The sequence below is a fragment of the Vanrija albida genome (assembly GCF_041260175.1).
Source record: "Vanrija albida strain AlHP1 chromosome Unknown contig_7, whole genome shotgun sequence".
Taxonomy (NCBI): Eukaryota; Fungi; Basidiomycota; class Tremellomycetes; order Trichosporonales; family Trichosporonaceae; genus Vanrija; species Vanrija albida.
This window is the reverse complement of record NW_027191426.1, coordinates 468,711-487,366: the sequence shown is the minus strand read 5'-3', so window position 1 is coordinate 487,366 and position 18,656 is coordinate 468,711. Positions and strand designations below refer to the sequence as shown.

Sequence of the window (18,656 nt, the reverse complement as noted above, 5' to 3'; positions counted from 1 at the left end):
CCAACATCTAGATGTAGGGAGGGCCAAGCTGCTTGCGGAAGACAGCCGAGAGCGCCTCGACGACGAGCAAAAGCACACCACCGCCGGGGGCGAGACGGAGGACCTTGGGCGCGAAGCCCTTGTAGAGCGCGCCGAAGCCCTCCTCACGCGCAATGCGGATGAGCGCGGGGTAGGTCCTGGAGGTGTAAGCGGGGTACGAGGCGGCAACGACGCTGGCCACACCGCACTCACCACTCGCCAGTAGCGTGGAGCTGGAGACGAGACTTGACGACGTCGACTGGGATTGTAAGCAATGCGCCACAACGCTCGCCCGTCGCTACCCACAAGGCGTGTTCATGACGGTACCGACGAAGCCACCAACAGTACCAGCAGCGAGGTTGTTGACCATCTCGGCCTGCTTGGTCTCGGCCTTGGGGAGGAGCGACTTGATCTGGTGGATCGAGCCAAAGTAACCACCGTTCCACCACCAGTGGCGCCAGAAGGTCGACTCCATGCCCTGGTAGAGGCCAAGAGGACCAGACTTGGCGACGACCTTCTTGACGACGTCAAGGGGACCAGTGTAGGTCGACGACTTGTCCTGGAGACGGATCTTGACGAGCTCGAAGGGCGTAACGACAAACGACTCGGTGGCACCGGCGAAGCAGCCGGTCAGGATGGCGATCGACTGCGTCGTCTTCCTCTTGCCGTTGTCGGTGAAGAGGGCACCCCACCAGCCGTTGGCGCCGAACTTGACGGCACGCTTGGGCGCCTCCATGAGGAGGGGCGAGAGGATGCCGCGGTAGAGACGGGACGGGCTGGGGGGTCAGCTGGGGTCGGGGGTGAGGAGATGCTCTGGTGCTCCGGTCTGCTACCCCGCCGCGCTCCGGCAACTCGCGGGTGTCCCCCGAGCCACCGCGTGCACTACGCCCAACGCGTCCAGCACGGTCCGTGCATCGCACTGTGCGCACCAGCGCGCGTCCCAACGTGCTTAGCGAAGTTTGCAGAGTCCCGGCTGTGTGCGGGGGACGCCGGACGCTTATCGCCGGCCCGCCGTCCACCGCGATATTTCGCGAGCACCAGGCTCGGGTGGGCGAGCGGGTGATGGGCGGCTCAGGCCTCGCCACGGAGCACCCAGACGAGCGCCGGTGCGATGCGTAGTGTCCAGCGCCGCGAGCTCGGTCGCGAGCACGACCTCGGAAGTGCAAGCGAGAGCTCGGGGGCGCAGCTGCGCGCTCGGAAGAGCTAGCCGAGGTCGTCGGAACGCGGCCCGCCGGAGCAGGAGTCGGTGCAACAGGACCGGCGCAGCAGGACCAGAGCAGAAAGACCAGAGCAGCAGCACAGCACAACTCACCCCTCCTGCGTGACGATGTTCTTGAACGTCTGGATCATGCCAGCGGGGTTCTTGCTCGTGTCGAGCTGCTGGCGCGTCTTGACGACATCGAGGGGGTAGAGGAGCTGCGGGGGTTAGTTGGGTTGGGAGGGGGCGGTTGCGCTCGCTGGGCAGGCGGGTCCGTCGCCGTCGCCGTCGCCGTCGCCGTCGCCGTAGCATTCGCCGTAGCATTCGCCCTGCCCAGCGGGCTACCCCGAGGCAGCGCAGCTCACCGCCGGTCGGCGACACGAGCGGCGCTCACGCGACCAGATCGATGCGGCGGGCGCGGCTAGCCGCGACAGAACGTAGCAGCCAACATCGTACTCACCAGGAGCTCAGTGACGCCTATCCGCGCGTGTCAGCGGCGTCTCGTCTCGTCTCGCCGAGGCGGGGGGAGGCGGGCGGGATTCGGCATCTCGCCCACCCCATTCGCCTCGCTACAAACTCACCGGCAATGGCGCCCGCGGCGAAGGTGTACCCGAAGGGCAGGGCTGTGGGGTCAGCGGGAGGTCGGGGGGTCGGGGCTGGGTGTCGCGTGCGCGCGGCGGTGGTCGGGGGCAGCGAGCAGGGCGGATTGATAGCGGTTTGTCGCTTCGCCCGCGCCGAGCGATGCACGGCATCACGACGGCGCACAGCCACAGCACTCACGCAGCGGCTTGGCCGTGGTAGCGACAACCTTGTCCGACATTTTGAGTGGTGATGGAGATGTGATGGAGCGACGTTGGGTTGGGGAAATAATCAAGACGACTCGGCGGCTGTCGTCCCTGGCTGGCGTGATTTCGAACCAGCGACGACTCGGCGGCTCGGAAAGTGCAAAGCCCAGCCAGCGGCCAGCACCCCGCACGCCAGCGCTGCGCTCACTGTCCTCGCAGCCAGGGGCCCACAGCCGCGGGGGTGGGCGACCCGATTGCTGCCTGAACTCCCCAGGTCGCTCGCCCAACTCCCTCCCAGGCCCCGTTCCGACGTGCCGGAACTCGCGACGCGCCCAATCAGCGCGCGCGAGGAGCGCGTCTACTACTAGGTGCTGCATCGGCTCGCTGGCGCCTATGTACTCGTGCGCATCGCGCAATGTCCGGTCGAGCGGAGCGGCACGCTCACTCGCGATACATGCATGAGGATAGTACAAGTACAGCGCCGCGACTCTGGAGCTCTTTTTCTGGGTGGTGAAAAAAGTCGCGCCAGCCGCCGGCAAGGGCCCGAGCCGAGTCGGAGAGGGCGGTAGCCGCAAACGAACGCGTCGGCAACGCTACTTCCCAGATACCATCGCGCGCGCTCACGGCGCCCACGCCTGCGGGTCGAGGAAGAACTCTTCGCCCGTGCTCTCTGCCGCGGTGGCGTGGTGGCACGGCGCGTCGCCGCTCGGCGGGAAGAGCATGGCGAGCCAGGCGTCAAACTGCTCCTCGTTGCCCGTGGGCATTGCGAAGCCGAGCGACGGCTCGGGCAGCCCAAAGTCTGTGAACGGCGGGGCTTCGGGCGCCCCAGCCAGCGTCGGGAGGTCGGGGTAGATGAGGGTCGGGGCGTCGGGCAGGGCGAGCAGCTCGGCGTCGGCGTCGACAAACTCGGTCTTGACTGGCGCGATGCCGGCCTCGCCCGCGCCAGTGGGCGGCGTGGCGGCCGCAACGACGCTGGGAAAGCGCTTGAGGCTCTCCTTTGCCTTTGCGACGAGGCGGCGCGTGCGGCCCACGAGCGCGCGGTTCTTGCTGTTGGGCGACGCGGTCGCCGTCCACTCGAGCACGGCCAGTCCTTGGGCGAGCACGCCCATGCGGGTCTGGGCGAGGGCCGGGTCGTTTGTCTTGGCGACCAGCAGAGACTGGCACAGGAGGACGGAGAAGAGGTCGGCCGCGAAGGAGAACCAGCGCGACATTGAGTGGTCGGACGAGAGGATGCCGCGCACGAGGTCGAGCATGCGCTCGCACACCTCGATGACGGTGCGGACGCTGAGCTCGCCGGCGTGGCCGCCGGTGCTGAGCGCGCGCATGAAGCATGGGCGGTGGAGGTAGACTGGGGTCAGCGGTTTCTTGGTGCTCATCACCCACAGAACACCATGCAGATGTGCGTCGCCATGCGGTACTGCTGGTGCGTGAGCCGCTCTGGCGTAATGGTGGAAGGGTAGTCGGACGTGTGTGCCGCCGGGCTCGGCGCGACCGCGGCTGGGGACACGACGACGGCGGGCGCGCCGGGCCGCGCGAGCGGGAACGCCTCGACGGGAAAGGTCGAGCAGCGGAGGTGGGGCGGCAGGTCGTGCAGGAAGCGGCGGAGGCCGGCGTCAATGTCCTGCACCTCTTGGTAGTCTGCAATCTCAACGCCGGACCAGTAGTCGAACACGCGCTGCATGTGGAGCCCGAGCTTCCACTTCCAGAAGAAGTAGCCGTCCTTGTGCGCGTCGGACGGGAACGCCGTGTCGTAGTGGCGCGGCGCGATGGTGCCGGGGAGGAGGGCGGTGAGGCACTGCGGCGTGAGCGAGCGCGCGAGCGAGCGAAGCGAGCAGCGAGCGGGCCACAGCCACTTACATGGACTCGTTCCAGCGCCAACAACTCATGCCACACCCTCCTCCGCCAGTCCAGCTCGTCCTGCGGGATGCTCCACGGCGCCGGCTCGCGGTGGTACCCGGCTATCGTGGCGAGCCTCACCCCGAGCCCAACAATCGCAAAGATGCCGTCCGGCAGGCGCTTGTCGTCCGAGTTGATGAGGAACGAGCCGAGCAAGTGCAGGCAGACCAGGCTGCTCAGCGTCGTCTCGGTGTAAAAGTTGCCGGCGACGAGGCAGGCGTACGCCGTCTGGTGGTAGTCTACCGCCTGGAACGTGCCGGCGAGGGCGGGGTCGAAGAGGAGCGCCATGGCCTGCATGCCGAAGAGGACGGCGAGGTCGTGCGCGTGCGCGCCCTCGGGCGAGTCGTACACGGACGCGAGGACCGTGTCGAAGAAGGCCGGCGTCATGGGCTGGATCCTGGGAGCGAGCGTCAGCGAGCGGCAGCGAGTGCGCCGGGCCAACCCACCGCCAGGACGTCGCCTCAAAGAACCGGTCGAACATGTCCTTCGCCGCCCGGCGGCCAGGCAGCATCGCGCGACACCTGTCCAGCAGCACGCCCGGCAGATGCCCCCTGCCGGTGAGGCTCACGCCCCGGCTCCGGCCCCAAGGGGGCGCGAGCAGCTCCTCGCCGCCCCCGCGTCCATCGCGCCCGTACGCCTCCTCGTCCCCGCTCCCGTCTGACTCGCCAGGCGAGCTGGCAAGGAAGAAGGCCGTCGTCTCCATACCTGCGAAGCGCTTGCCGCGCGGGTTGCCGAGCGTCAGGTGGCCCAGCATCGCGGCCATGTCCACTGCCGACTGGGGCGCACCGGGCCCCGGCAGTGGGGGAGCTGGCTCGGCCTCGTCGTCTGACCCAGGCCCGCCGCTCGCGTCGAGCCCATGCCGCGCGATCACGGATTCCAGGTGCTTCACCCGCGCGCTCAGCTCGGCGATCGTCTGCGATTTCGGCTGGCTGATCTTGGACACTTGGTTCGGGCAGATGTGTGAGAGGCCTGAGGCGTTAGCCGCGCTGGGGGGGAGAGGGCCCACGCCCGACTCACCCTTCTTGACGCACTCGCTGCACGGCCACGAGCGGTTACATTTCGACTTGGTGCGGCGGCACTCCTCGCAGTTGAGGTGGATGCGCCGGCGCTTCTTCTTGGCTGGCTCGGGCTCCATGGCAGCCGGGGCGGAGGTGGGGTGAGCGGGGCTGTTCGTTATCAGCAACAGCTGGGCGTGTGATTTCCGGCGTGATTGTTTCTGGGGGCGGCGGCGGGGCAGGCTGCGAGGCAGTGGCTGGCGTTCGGCGTCGAGAGGCGAGAGGAATGCAATGTCGACCGAGCAGCTCGCAGCAGGCACATGACTCTTTGCTGCTGCTGCTGTCTCGGGAGTGCTCGACCCGAGCGAGGGGTTAACACCGGTCCGGAGTACTGATATTCCTCGTTTCCCTATCCGCCACGCGATAATCCCTGCTCGCAGCGCGGCGAGTCGCGGCACTCCGGCGGGCCGGTGTGCAGGCACTGGTGAGCGTGGGGGAGCGTGGTGAGCCTGGGCTATGCTTGTCACTGCTGGGTTAACCCGGCTCGCCTGTCTTGGTCGTATGCTGAGGTCGGCAGAGCAATGTCGGCAGAGGTGGGGCCGCGACACAATCCGAAACCCGAGGAATCTCGACTTCTTAAGACGCCGCGGCCACGCCCGCGCCAAATGACTCGGCGACGGCTCTCAACGTCATGGCCACATTGCTGCGACTTCACTCTGGTAGGCCGCTGCAAGGTACATCTCGCAGGGACCACTACAACAGCGTCGTCCACCACCCGCTGCTCTCCTCGTTCTCGAGCGCCACAAGCGCAGACGACCACACGTCCTCGCCCATCCACACATCGCCCTGCCCGGGCGGCGGGTGCTCGATCGGCATCGTCGGCCACAACTCCTGCGCGGCTGGGAGCGGCGCACCCGCCACGATCGCGGGTGCCACACCGCCCACAGACGCCGCGATGTTCTCGGGGAGCGTCGCTGGCGGCTTCACGGGCGCTTCGATGAATCTTCTCAGCAGGAGCACCCCGCGCTGCACCACAAGAGACGAGGCACCGCAGAGCCACAGCGAGTCGATCGCGAATTGCACGTCGGCCACAAGTTGCGCTCGCTCCGCCTCTGTCGGGTTGCCATGCAGCAGCTCCGTCGCGAGCACGACTCCCGCGAGCACAGTGTACGAGGCGACGGGCCATGCGCGGAGGAACATGGGAGGAACGTGCCGTCTGCGTTGGCGCAGAATCTCTCGTGCGGCGGAAAGGCAAGTCTGGTGCGTCAGCCAGCTGCTCCTACCAGTCCTTCGCAGCTACTCACCTGCCTGACTTCGGAGAATCTCTCGTCGATGTACGAGCGGCCAAGGAAGCTTCGGTACACCAGCACCTTGCCCGATGCCTGCAGCAATGACCAGATGTACCGCGAGTGCGGCCTAAAGTCGTGCGGGCCGTTCAGGTCAAACTGCTCCTCAAACGTGTCGTTGTCGGTGCCGTTGAGCGCAGGGAAGGTTGCAAAGTTGGTCGCAAGCGCCTGGTCCGCCGCCATGGCAATGACATATTGGTCCTTGAGCGACGTGGCTTCAGCGAACGCCTCGGCGAACTGCCTGAAGATTCTATACCGTCGGCCGGCGCACAGAAGGCTGGGGTAAGCGACCGCTACTACACGTGCACCCACTGCGTAATACGCGTGAACTCGGACAGTGGTCTTGGGTCCGCCGTCGTGTCCGTAAGGTCCTCGTCGTCGACGTTGAGCGGCTCCGCCGTAGCACCCTGTGGCAGGCGTAACCCTCCAATGTTGGCAAAGTCTGGGCGACTGGTGGGTTAGCAGCGCTCATCGATGATAACCCACCCTTCGCCGAGCCTCAAGTGCAGCCAGATCCGCCGTCCCGTCTCGCGGTAGATCAGCCCCGGCGTCAGGTCCGTCTTGTCCTCGGGCTCCGGCGTGAGGAGGTGCAGCCTGAGCAGCTGGGCCACGCGCAACCCGACATGGAGAAGCATCTCGCAGTAAGCCGACGCTCCAAAGTGGTATGACACGATCGGCAGGATGCAGATGGTCATAAGCGCCTCCATGGTCGGGTTGGTCGACATAAACTTGGAGCGATTGAGCGCCTCGAGCGTCACGTCAAACCAGAACGACGACAGCGAAAGCGTCTCGTCCGCCGTGAGGTTGAGCTCGGGCGCGAGGAGGTCGCCGCACATGTACATGCCGATGGAGAGGAGACCAAAGTCTGGCGTGTCAGCGGCATCCCGGCGCCAGACTCACAATAACTCAGCCACGCGTCGCCCTTCTCCACGTCCTCTCCCTCGGCCGTCGCAGCGATCCACTCGTCATGCTCCTTGATAAACGTGGGCACATGCACGCTGGGGTGAAAGAAGCAGAGGTACTTGAACGATGCGCGGATGATGAGACTACTCTGCGGCGGTGTGGGCAGGAGGGTCAGGAGGTCCGTCTGGCCAAGATCTGTCGACTTGCGGCTTGGCAAGTCGGGCAGGCCGCTCGCGTCGGATGCCCCCCGACCCCTCCCCTTTCCGCCGCCAGGGTGGGGACTGCCCGCGCGCTCCGGCTGCTGGGGAATACCCATGACATGGACGAAGGGCTCGAGGACGTCGGGGTCGTCCTGGCGGCTCTTCTCGGGCCCCTCTCTGTGGGCTGTTTGGCCTGACGCTGCGTGTCCGTTGGCCGCTGAGAGGAGGTGCGCGAATGCGTTGGTGCCGAGTGGTGAGTCGGCGCTCGACGACGGCGTGGGCCCGGAGGCAGGCGCATTCGGACCGATATCTAATGACCGGCTTCCAGAGCGTCCTGATGGGGTACTGCCACTCCCACCAGCCTCGAGCTCGCGGATACGACTCTCGAGGTCGCCCACTCTGCGACGGAGCCCGACGTTCTCGCGCTGCAGCTGCCCTTCGCGGAGGAGGCGAACCTGGTCGGGCGTGAGCGGCGCGCGCTGTGCCGCACTCGGAGCGTTGATGAGCCGGCCCCGCACGATCGCGGGCAGGCGCGTGCATGACTCTGGATGTCCGCGTCTGATGCAGTTATCGCATGGGATCGCCTTGTTACACTTGATTCTGCGCGTGTCAGTGCTGCTTGGTGCCGGTTAGATGGCCTGCCGTCGGCCGCCGAGCCGCCTCGGTAACGCGGCATCTGGGAATGAGTCGAGTCGGCGGCGGCGAGAGTCACTCGCGAGCATGGTCCGCAAGCGACGCTGTGCGTGTGATAACACCCACGCTCATGCACACACCGACTCGGCCGAGCGAGTGATACCCCGCTCGCCACTCACTCCTACGCTCGCCAGCGAGCCAGACGTACACCCCCACCCAGCTCCACCTCCACCCTCCGGCGAACAGCAGGCTCGGCGAATGTCAAATTTACTCACTTGCGTTTTGTGCAGAACGCGCATGAGTTTGATGCACGCTGCGATACACGCGGTGACTCGATAGTGCCGCCCGATCCGCGGGGCGTGTTGGACGATGAGCCGCCCGAGTCCGTGTCCATTATTGTTGACGGGGGAAGGGGAGGTTGGGGTGGAGTGAATGGAATGGGGTTTAAGAGTGGGTTCGACGTTTGGCCGGCTGTCGAGGGCTTAGGGCAGGTGTGAGCATGTGCTCCGAGATGATCTTTTGGAATGCTTGGCCGTGCCGCTGTGACTCGAGCTGGGTTTGTTGTTGTTGTTGTCGCTGAGCGCGGTGGATGGCAGAAGGGCCGAGATGTCGAGATATCGACAACGATTCGGACGAGATGTTCGGCGCAGATCGAGTCGGTCATTTGGTTGGCTAGGTTCATTAGCGGGATCAAATTTCACACGACAAATTACACCGCTGATTAGTAAGCAAGTCGGACTTGAATGAATGTCGGACCTCTCCTCGCCTCTCTCTGCACGCGCGGCGACGCCGAGGGGGATGTCAAACCAACGCTTTCGGCTCTTTCTTGGCTGCTCGTATCTCGCGCCGACCCCGAGTTCAGAGCCCTGAAGATGCGGGAGGGCAGGCAAGCGAGCGGTAACTCCTCCACGCAGCCCACTGTAGCCAACCGGTCGGAACAAACCACACTCAGCATTATCCCATTCGCATATCTGGTATTCAGGATGACAGGCAGGCAGGCCAGACGACGGGACAGCAATGATTTCGAACACGACAATGGGATATAACACTACCCGGCCAAGAACTACACCAACGGCCGCGGCCGATAATCGCATAGAGGCGCCGCCAAGTCGAGCCACAACCCACTGCCTGCATGTGACTTGGCCAGAAGCAATGTTGGAGACATACGGCAGCGCAGGCATGGGCCCACGGGGGGAAAAGCCAACTGTGGCCGTTGCCGGCGGCTGTGCTGCGTACCGAGGACCCCACAGTCGAGTCGGTGCGTGGTGCGTGCACCCGAGGCTACAGGTGGAGCCGAGCGCCGAGAGCCGCCGCGCGCCTGACCTTTTGAATGTTGGAGTTGTGCTTGGAATGTCGCCCCGTCGCCCGATGCCCCGCCCGCGTTGCATGCTGCGCCAAGACTGAGCTGGCGTTGCAGGATCTGCGTCTTGTTTGTGTCGCCCCCGCCTGCGCCACTTTTTGTGACGTCAGAGCCGACCAACCAGCCAGCTGCGTGCGAACGTCGCGCGTTTGTCCCGCTGGGTGGGTTTGGTTTGGGGAAGGAAAGCAGCTCTCATCCCGCACTCCTGGCATCCTCGATCTGGTGGAAACACGCCATCCGTCGCAAGTCTTCACTCCTCTTCATTCTCACTCTCGCCACCGACTCATACTTCGTCACCACTTGCACTCATCCACCATGGGCCTGTTCTCGCGCGACCCAATCGAGAAGGAGCAGAAGCTCATCAAGAACGGTGCGTAGGGCTGGCTGACGAGCCACGCGACTCGGCTCACACACACCAGAGGCCAAGGCCGAGGAGAAGCTCCTTCACCAGGCTCTCAAGGACCTCAACGTCGCTCAGAAGCAGGAGGCCAAGACGGCGCATGCGGAGCGCGATGCCGTGCAGGTGGGTACATATGCGTCTGCTAGATTCTCACACCCGCCAGGACAACGAGAAGCAGAAGCGCTACATTGACAAGCTCGCGACTGAACTCGCCAAGCTCCAAACCCGTAAGTCGGTGTGCGCAAGCGGCGTGTGTTGTATGCAGGAGTCGAGGAGTCTGGGCACCGCCGCGAGGCACGCTAGGCTTCCCGCGCTCCTGTAACCGTCCCTTGCTCGCTTGCTGACACGCGCAGAGCACGAGCAGGCCATCACGAAGCAGGAGCAGCTGGCCCAGGATGTCGAGTCGAAGCATGCCGAGCTCCTCCGTCTCCAGGAGGAGACGGTGAAGGCGCGCGGCGTCGTCGAGGACCTGCAGGCGAAGGTGGGTTAGACTTCTGTTGGGAACGCTAACCCGTTAGCACGCGGCCAACAACGCGACGCGCGACGCGCGCCTCGCAGAGCTTTCGGCCGGCCGCACCGGCTCGCCCCTCTCGCCGACCGGCCCGAGCGCGGCCGCTGGTGGCGCGGCTGCCGGTGCCGCGGCCGGCGGTGCTGCGGCCACCGAGGCGGCGCAGGCCAAGCACGCCGAGGCGGCTGCCGAGGCTACCGCTGGCGAGGAGCCCGTGCCGGAGTACGCGACGAACAAGGCCGCGTCGCTCACCTCGGCCGGCCCTGTGTCGCCCCCTGCTGCTGAGCGCCCGGCGCTCCCCGCGCGCAAGGACGGTTCGACTGGCTCCATCCCCTCGCCGGCCGCGCCCGTCGACGAGTACACCGGCCACCTCCACATCGGCCAGCCTGTGACCGAGGCCCCGATCTCGTCGCCCACTGCCGCTGCCGCTGAGGCCTCGGCGCAGTCCCCGATCGCGCCGCCGCGCCACCCGACGGCGGTCGCGCAGAATGCCGCCACCGGCGTCTAACCGCTCAAGGTTGTTCTCGGGCCGTTCTCGTCTCGTGGTTTCCTTCTTCCCTGACCCCGCTTGCCTCCTGTCGGTTCTCCTAATGCATGGTTGTTTTTTGTATCGAAAGAGCTGGGACTTGAGGAGAAGACGGAGGAGAACGAGGCTATGTCCTCCGCACGACATTCCGGCACGCTCAACACAAAGGAGCCGATGCACAAAACATCCAAGGCCACTTAGCTCAGCTGGTTAGAGCGCATGCTTAACACTTGAAGCGTTACGCATGAGGTCGGCGGTTCGATCCCGCCAGAGGTCACATCTTCGCTAGTATATCGGTTAGTATAACCGCCTCTCATTAGAGAGTTTCTAATCGCGGTAGAGCAGGGTTCGACTCCCTGGCGGAGAAATCAAATAAGCCTGGTTATATCAGTCGGTAGATAGTTTGACTCTTACTACTAAGACATCAAAATGTCATGGGTTCGAGCCCCATACTAGGCTTAATCTTTTGTAATCGGTTTTGTAATCGCTTTTACTAATCCAAGTCCGAGGTAGGGGTGTAACACCCATTATACTCCCTCGGGTCCGGATTATATTGTTGGGTCTCGGACCTGAGTCTCACCCAAACCAAAGCGCCGAGCAGCCTTTGCCTCGCGACGCGTCTGCACTCCCTGCACCGACACCCACCGACACCAACCGACACCCACCGACACCCACCGACCACCGACCGCCAAGGCCACAGTGTTATGCACCGAGGCGTCCTCGGCGATGCAATCGCGGCTCACAGTGCGCAGTCGCGGTGCCGATAAAACGGCTCGGAGATGGGCGAAACCGCCCGACATTCGACCGCATGACCTCATCTCTAGCCATAGCTAGCGCCGGGCCAGACGCCGGCTGCACAGACGTGGGGTATAAGTCGCGCCTGTCTGCGCCATGCAATCGCCCACCAACCCCCTAAGATGAAGACAGCCCTGCTCGCGCTCGCTCTCGCGCTCGCGGCCGCCGTGGGCGCAGAGCAAGCCGCCTTCTCCGCGCCCTTGGGGCCCTCGGTGCCCGTCGACCTCGGGCCATACCTGAACAACAAGGGGACCTCGCGCTCCGGCCTCAAGGAGGGCGTCGGCATCCGCAACGGCTCGAGCTTCCCCTCCTCCTTTTTGCCAGTGGGCGAGTGGCGCGACGCGGGCGTGCTCTTCACCTTTCCGGACTGGGACGCGGTGGAACATGACAACATCCGCGTCGACGCGCAGGAGGTCGCCGTGGGCCCGGTCGAGATCAGCGCCGTGCACCTCATCGGGACGGGCGAGGACCCCGGCGGTGGGTGAACCCTTGGTCGCCGCTGACGGCAGGGTTCCTGTTCCAGGAGACCAAGGACGTGCTCGGGCTGCGCTTCGAGGACGGGAGCACTGGCGAAGTGAGCTTCGAGGTCAAGAACTTGTGAGTTGGGTGGAAGTGCAGGGCTGAGGGCAGCTGGATCCACCACTGGAACAACAAGTCGCCCCTGGCCGCGCCGTACCACTTCCTCAATGACAGCACGCGCAACTACAACGCCACGAACCTGTACCACATCCCGATCGGGCTTCCGCCCTCGGCCGCGGGGAAGAGGGTCAGCGCTCTGATCCTCCCCCCCAAGCGGGATGCCAACACGCTGCGCGTCTTCGCGCTGAGCTACATCCCGGTCGTGGAGGGGGCGCGGCTCGAGGACAGGGTGCGCGCGGCGAGCGTAAAGGCCACGCGTCGGTGGGGGCATGTGCACGGCAAGAAGGCGCAGGTCGTCGAGGTGAGGCTCGCCAACCCGCTGTCCGCGGCGCGGAGGGGCGACCCCGCGGCCTGGGTCGACGCGCCGATCGACGTCAGGCTGGCGGGCGATGGCTTCGTGACGGTCGGCCCGGGCCGCGTGGCGCGCCTGATGCCGGGCGACGCCGTCACTGTCGAGGTGTTGATTAGGCCGACTGGGGCCGCCAGTGCATTCGACGGCGCGGAGGTGCGGCTCAACGCCAGCGGGAGGGAGTGGAGCGTGCCGGTGCGCGTTGAGGGCTCGGGGATCGTGCACGACTTTGCAGAGTGGACAGAGGAGACGGCCGACATCGAGCAGCACTCCTCGCCTTCGTGGTTTAACGGCGCGAAATTCGGCATCTTCATCCACTGGGGCCTGTACTCTGTCCCTGCGTGGGCTGATGGCGGCAAATACGCCGAGTGGTACGACTTCTGGCTGCACGACGAGGACGGCAACGGCACGACGCACAAGCACCACCGTGAGGTGTGGGGCGAGGAGTTTGTGTACGACGACTTCATCCCCCTGTTCACGGCCGCGCGCTTCAACGCCAGCGCGTGGGTCGAGCTGTTTGCCGACGCGGGCGCAAAGTACTTTGTCTTCACGACCAAGCACCACGATGGGTACGCGCTCTTCGACACGGGGGCTACGAGCGACCGCAACTCGCTCCTGCTCGGGCCGAAGCGCGACTTCCTCCGCGAGCTCATGGACGCGGCTAAGGAGGAGCAGCCGCACCTCAAGCGCGGGACATACTTCTCCATGCCGGAGTGGTACAACCCGCTGTATGCGCCGCACGGGCGCGTCTCCTTCCCGGGAGGGCTCGCGCACAACCCGTACACTGGCGAGCAGGAGGCCTACACCGGCTTCGTCGACACGGGCGACTTCATCGAGGGGATCCAGGTGCCACAGATGCGCATCCTCGCGCAGGAGTACGCGACCGACTTGATATGGTGCGATATCGGCCTCGCCAACCACAGCAGTAGTTTCGTGGCAGAGTGGTACGCGCAGAGCGCGCGCGAGGACCGGCCCGTGGCCATCGATAATAGGTGTGGGATCGCCGGCGACTTTGTCACCCCGGAAATGACAAAGTTCGACACGGTCCAGCCGGACAAGTGGGAGAGCTGCGCGAGCGTAGACCCCCACAGCTTCGGGTACAACCGCGCGACGCGCGACGACGAGTACCGCAACGCGACGGACATTGTGCACTACCTCATCGACATCACGGCCAAGGGCGGGAATTTCCTGCTCAACGTCGGGCCTGACGCCGAGGGCGTGATTGTGGATGCGATCCAGCGCCCGCTGCGCGAGGCCGGCGCGTGGCTCAAGCTCAATGGCAGGGCAATCTACGACACGTACCCGTTCCCCCTGGCGCCCGAGCACGAGGACGACGACGCGCACGTATTCGTCACGCGCAACGACGGGGCGCTGTATCTCATCTCGGTGCGCGACCTCGGCGAGCGGCTCGCCGTCCCCGTGCCGCTGCCCCTCCTGCCGTGCGACAAGGCCGTGCTGGTTACGCCGGGCGGCGACGTCCCCGTGGCGTGGGGGTACGAGGGGGACGTGCTGACGGTCGACCTGTCTGGTATAGAGGAGGCGCACCGCACCGGCGCGATCGCGTACGTCGTCGAGTGGACGTACGGCGACTGCGCGGCGCGCGTGCACGACGAGTTGTAGGTTGTACATATGGGATGCAGAAGTGGCGCTGCCACGTCGTCGAGCGGCTCGTGTCGTCGCCGCTAGGCCCTTGCATTAGGAGTGGGGGCGCCACGCGCTATCTCCCGCCCTCTCGTGACTGATGTACAACTGCATGACCGAGCTCTATTCTATACCGGCCCAGCGGGCACAGCCCCGATCATCGCGCCAGTCGGCGCCCTAAGCCCCAAACAGCGGCAAGCACGCATTCCCAGCCCGCCACCACCCCCACCGACAGCTCCGCACCTCACACCACCCAGCGACACACGCCACGCCCCGCACCCCCGGCAGCGTGGCGCAGTCGAGCCCCGTCCCGAGGGTAGCACACCCGCCACAGCTAGACAGCGAGTCCATCGCCGCGACGCACTCCCACGCCGTGGCCTCGCTCAGCTCGGAGGGGTGCGTCGGGGCGCTGGGGCAGGCCAGGAGGGGCGCGGGGCAGCGGGACGCGTCTTTTGCTGAGCCCAGGCGGGGTTGGGGCTGGTCGGCAGGCTCGAGACCGCGCTGTGGGTCAGTCGGGCTATGGGGGGAGGGCATACCTTGAGGAACGGGGGCGGGGGGAGAGAAGGAGCGGCTAGCGCACGCAGCGCGCAGCAGAGGAGGACGGTGGTGATGAGGAGGAGGCGGAGCATGGGTGCTGATGGTGCGGGGGGCTTGCACTTGGTGGGGTGCCGTCTCGAGCTCGCTGCGCGTCTTATACCGCCTGCGACTTGTCGATGCGCATTCCTCTCACCTGCTCCGACGCCAGTAACCTACCATCTGCCCGCTGACGCCAGCCGTACCCGCATCATGGGGCGCGCCGTTGGGAGGAGCCACTCCGCCCAGTGTCTCTAACGGGAGGTGGCTCTTTGACGGGAGGTGGTTCTCTGATGGGAGGTGGAGGTTCTCTGACGGGAGATGGCTCTCTGACGGGAGGTGGCCTCTTGCAAGCCGTGTCGCTGATCGTCGAACACGGGAGATCGGCCGTCGACGAGGAACCGCCCAGAAGGCGACACGTAGCCTAGAATGCGGCCCACCCCTCGCTCAAGTCACATCACCACGACGCTGTGCACTGCAAGTGAACGCCACACCCGCCCGTCGCTCGCCCGAGACGTGCCGGCCCCCAGTTCTAGGTGTGGCGCCGGCCGCGGGCGCCACATCACCCCCTTCCGTGGGAGGAGCGCCGACCACACACGAGGTGCAAGTGTCGGTGAATGATGTTTCGGGAGCCAGCGTCCAGAAGCCGACGGCGCCACATGTTCTTGTGGCGCGTGGCTGGGTGTGATCGTCGGTCCGGTGTCTGGTTCGTCTACGGGTGCGATCCTCACGCTGGGCCCTGAAAGTGGGCCGTGTTTTCTGGAGCTACTGCTGCCGTGTGCTCTTCACTGACGATCGAGCGGTGCTGGCGTCGGCTTGGCAGCGAGGGATCGAGGCGACTGCGCTGGCTTCGGCTTGGCGGCGAGGGACGACACGATGAACGACGTCTTGGCGGCGAGAGGGACACCACGATGATGGACGGCGTGCCTGCTCACCGACCGACCTCCGGCCGCAGACACGCATACACACCCTGTGCCACGCACGCGCACTTGATCGACCCCGAAAGCACACAGCCTGGCTGCGACGGCCCGGGTGGCGGCGTGCGGCGGCGCCACGGCTGGCGAAAATTTGCGCCGCCGCCACGGTCGGGGCGAGGACAACGACCTCTCGTCCCCGCACAGGCAAGCTCTCCCGTGTCGTCAACGGCGCCGTGTGCGCTGCACTATGCATGCGAGGTGTGTGTGCGTGCCGGTGTGCATTCGCATGAGCGAGTGAAGTGTGCAGAGTGGACCAAGCGCCACCTCGTGGCCGCCACACGCGCCTGCTCGGACAAATTTGCGCCGCTCGCACCTCCCTCTCCCCTCCGGCTCGACTGTCGCACCCCTCCTCGGTCGGCGAAACCCCGTCCCTCCAGACCCCGTACGCACGCTCCCAAGGCGGCCTCGCACCCCTCGCACCCACTCACGCGCGCCGCGCAGCTCAAGTCCCTCCCCCTCCCCCCCACTCCCATCAGGTCGCGTGGCCCAATGGCAAGGCGTATGACTACGACTCATAGCAGAAGTAAATCATGAGATTGCGGGTTCGATCCCCGTCGTGGCCTAGCACGATGTGCAACCCCCGGGCGTGTAGCTCAGTTGGTAGAGCGTGTCATTAGCACGAGTACTGCGGTACTACTACCTACTTGACAAGGTCTTTGGTTCGATTCCTAACTCGTCCAGCTTTTGCCAGTGGGTTCAACTTCCAGCTTTTACAAGCGAGGGCGGGCGCGATGTTTTAGAGGTGTCGTCTGTCTGGTGTTGGCGGGGTGGTCAACTGGAGGTGGGGGTCGCGGTGCGTGTGCAACATGGCCTCTCTCATTGGTGGTAGGTGGGAGGTGACATTTCTGCCAGTGCGAGACGCTGCTGCTGTCTGCTCGACACGGCTGCGGCGATGCTCAAGCGACTTGCTCGCCGAGGACGTGCACTCTCGGCGCTCCTCAACTGCAGGCGATGTACATAATTGCCGTCGTTGACGAGCGTTGGTGGGACCGGCGCCACGAACAGTGCGACTTGAGATTACGACTTTTTCACCGCTCGCACTCTGATCCGATCAGACCGGACCACACACGACGACCGTGCGTGTTATCGATAACGCGGCATGCGACCTCGCCACCAACTCGCCTGGAGTGAGGTCCAGCAGTTCAGTTTATGGCCCGCATGCATGTGTAGTCAAGTCTAGCAGCCAGCGCAGAGCAAGCCGATGCGCCGATGCGCCGACGCCCCCAGCCAGTCGTTGGGCGTTGATTTCTCGGCGTGCCGGCGCGGATTTGGCCGGACCGACGTTCAACCTCTGCTTCCCTCCGTGCATGACCCGGGCAGTCACACGACCTCTGGCCTCCCCCCGGCATCTGCTCGCCCTCCCTGCATGCATACGCCCGAGTGGAAGGGTGGCGCCGGGCAGTGTCCCGTTCCCTGCTCACGTCCAGCCAGTCATGTTGCGCCGGTTATCGTCCTTGGCAAGTTGGAATCGGTCGGCTCGTCCGTGTTGCCGAAAAGTTTGGGCCGTCCGCGACTTTTCCAGCGACAAGGCTCCACTATCTCTGCGCATTAGCTCGTTCCGTTGCACTCTTACCCACCAGCACACCAGCACACCATGTCCGCCCTCGCCGAGCTGTCTGCCAAGCTCAAGTCGTCCGACTTTGACTCGATCCCCGTGATGTGAGTCGGGGGCAGGGGAGGGAGATAAGCCGAGCTCGGTGGGCTGACACCCCAGCGACATGACCGACGCGCGTCACCCCGACTTCGAGAAGCGCCTGGCGCTCGCCCACCAGGTCCGGGACGCGTGCTTGAACGAGGGCTTCTTCTATGGTGCGTCGGGGGATGCGGGGTGCACGGCCGCGCGACGCGACGCCATTGACGCGCGCAGTCAAGAACTCAGGTGTCGATGAGCAGGTCGTCGACGCGACGTACGCCCAGTCCAAGGCCTTCTTCAAGCTCCCGGCCGAGGTCAAGAAGAGCGTGAGTGACCCGCGCTGGGGACGCTGACGCCAGATCGACATCTCCAAGTCGGACAACTTCCGCGGCTACATGGGCCTCCTGACCGAGAACAACGACCCGTGAGTTGGCACCCGGGTCGCCGCTGACCGCAAGCGCAAACAAGGGCGACTACCACGAGGCGTTCAACCTCGGCCTCGACCCCTCTATCCGCCCCGACGCGGCCCAGACCGACTCGGACGACGCAAAGCTCCGCCACGGCGGCAACCTGTGGCCTGCGGCCGAGGACTGGTCCGACGCGGGCGAGTTCAAGGCGACCACGCTCGACTACTACAAGGAGGTGCTCGCGCTCGGCGAGAGGCTGTTCCCGCTCTTCGCGCTGGCGCTCGACTTGCCCGAGACCTTCTTCGACGACAAGATCCGCAACTCGGCAGCCATCATGCGCCTGCTCTTCTACCCCGCGCTCTCGGAGGACGACGCCGACGAGCTGATGCCCGGCATTGGCGTGAGTAGCCGCCCCAGTCCCCCCTCTCACCCCGCTCACGCCTCCAGGCCCACACCGACTTTGAGTGCTTCACCATCCTGCGCCAGGACGACGTGCAGGCGCTCCAGGTGTCCAACCGCGAGGGCAAGTGGATCGACGCAAAGTGCATCCCCAACACGTTCGTCATCAACATTGGCGACCAGTTTGCGCGCTGGACCAACGACATCTTCGTGTCGACGCGCCACCGCGTCCTGCCGGCGCGCGCGCGCGACCGCTACTCGATCCCCTTCTTCTTCGGGTGCGACCACGACGTTGTCATGGACCCCATCCCCACCTGCGTCTCGGAGGACAGGCCGAACAAGTACGAGGTCATGACCGCCGGCGACTACGTGCACATGCGCCTGAGCGACATCTACGCCGCGGGCGTGGCCAAGAAGGACGAGTAGGGTATGGGGGTCGTTTTTTTGGGTCTGCAGTGCGATGGAATGTATGCGA

The 18,656-nt window shown here is 65.3% G+C and overlaps 6 protein-coding genes and 5 non-coding genes across 11 annotated transcripts; 8 read left to right on the top strand and 3 right to left on the bottom strand.

The window, feature by feature from the left end:
• Nucleotides 1-7: 7 nt before the first annotated feature.
• On the bottom strand, nt 8-2,036 carry Q8F55_008635 (uncharacterized protein; the record flags this gene model as incomplete). The annotated part of the gene is made up of 6 exons (XM_069357019.1): nt 8-176; nt 232-277; nt 325-794; nt 1,331-1,434; nt 1,790-1,839; nt 1,997-2,036. The coding sequence occupies 6 exons, from the start codon at nt 2,034-2,036 to the stop codon at nt 8-10; spliced, it is 879 nt and encodes a 292-aa protein (XP_069204956.1).
• Nucleotides 2,037-2,621: 585 nt separating this feature from the next.
• Q8F55_008634 (uncharacterized protein) lies at nt 2,622-5,032 on the bottom strand (the record flags this gene model as incomplete). Its single annotated transcript, XM_069357018.1, has 5 exons — nt 2,622-3,349; nt 3,385-3,796; nt 3,859-4,294; nt 4,344-4,866; nt 4,915-5,032. 5 exons carry the CDS (start codon nt 5,030-5,032, stop codon nt 2,622-2,624), a joined length of 2,217 nt encoding a protein of 738 aa, XP_069204955.1.
• A 613-nt stretch (nt 5,033-5,645) lies between these two features.
• Nucleotides 5,646-8,368, bottom strand: Q8F55_008633 (uncharacterized protein; the record flags this gene model as incomplete). Its single annotated transcript, XM_069357017.1, has 6 exons — nt 5,646-6,149; nt 6,197-6,515; nt 6,551-6,688; nt 6,725-7,103; nt 7,139-7,941; nt 8,250-8,368. The coding sequence occupies 6 exons, from the start codon at nt 8,366-8,368 to the stop codon at nt 5,646-5,648; spliced, it is 2,262 nt and encodes a 753-aa protein (XP_069204954.1).
• A 1,281-nt stretch (nt 8,369-9,649) lies between these two features.
• Q8F55_008632 (uncharacterized protein) lies at nt 9,650-10,750 on the top strand (the record flags this gene model as incomplete). Its single annotated transcript, XM_069357016.1, has 5 exons — nt 9,650-9,704; nt 9,754-9,857; nt 9,898-9,961; nt 10,088-10,215; nt 10,253-10,750. 5 exons carry the CDS (start codon nt 9,650-9,652, stop codon nt 10,748-10,750), a joined length of 849 nt encoding a protein of 282 aa, XP_069204953.1.
• A 209-nt stretch (nt 10,751-10,959) lies between these two features.
• On the top strand, nt 10,960-11,045 carry Q8F55_008631. The gene has a single exon. It is a non-coding gene; the product is annotated as a tRNA-Val (tRNA).
• A 2-nt stretch (nt 11,046-11,047) lies between these two features.
• On the top strand, nt 11,048-11,135 carry Q8F55_008630. Its single transcript has one exon. It is a non-coding gene; the product is annotated as a tRNA-Glu (tRNA).
• Nucleotides 11,136-11,144: 9 nt separating this feature from the next.
• Q8F55_008629 lies at nt 11,145-11,227 on the top strand. Its single transcript has one exon. It is a non-coding gene; the product is annotated as a tRNA-Lys (tRNA).
• A 458-nt stretch (nt 11,228-11,685) lies between these two features.
• Nucleotides 11,686-14,171, top strand: Q8F55_008628 (uncharacterized protein; the record flags this gene model as incomplete). Its single annotated transcript, XM_069357015.1, has 3 exons — nt 11,686-12,040; nt 12,073-12,160; nt 12,194-14,171. The coding sequence occupies 3 exons, from the start codon at nt 11,686-11,688 to the stop codon at nt 14,169-14,171; spliced, it is 2,421 nt and encodes an 806-aa protein (XP_069204952.1).
• A 2,046-nt stretch (nt 14,172-16,217) lies between these two features.
• Q8F55_008627 lies at nt 16,218-16,305 on the top strand. Its single transcript has one exon. It is a non-coding gene; the product is annotated as a tRNA-Arg (tRNA).
• A 19-nt stretch (nt 16,306-16,324) lies between these two features.
• On the top strand, nt 16,325-16,422 carry Q8F55_008626. Its single transcript has one exon. It is a non-coding gene; the product is annotated as a tRNA-Ala (tRNA).
• Nucleotides 16,423-17,336: 914 nt separating this feature from the next.
• Q8F55_008625 (uncharacterized protein) lies at nt 17,337-18,607 on the top strand (the record flags this gene model as incomplete). Its single annotated transcript, XM_069357014.1, has 6 exons — nt 17,337-17,401; nt 17,457-17,551; nt 17,610-17,701; nt 17,735-17,799; nt 17,834-18,182; nt 18,230-18,607. 6 exons carry the CDS (start codon nt 17,337-17,339, stop codon nt 18,605-18,607), a joined length of 1,044 nt encoding a protein of 347 aa, XP_069204951.1.
• Nucleotides 18,608-18,656: the final 49 nt, after the last annotated feature.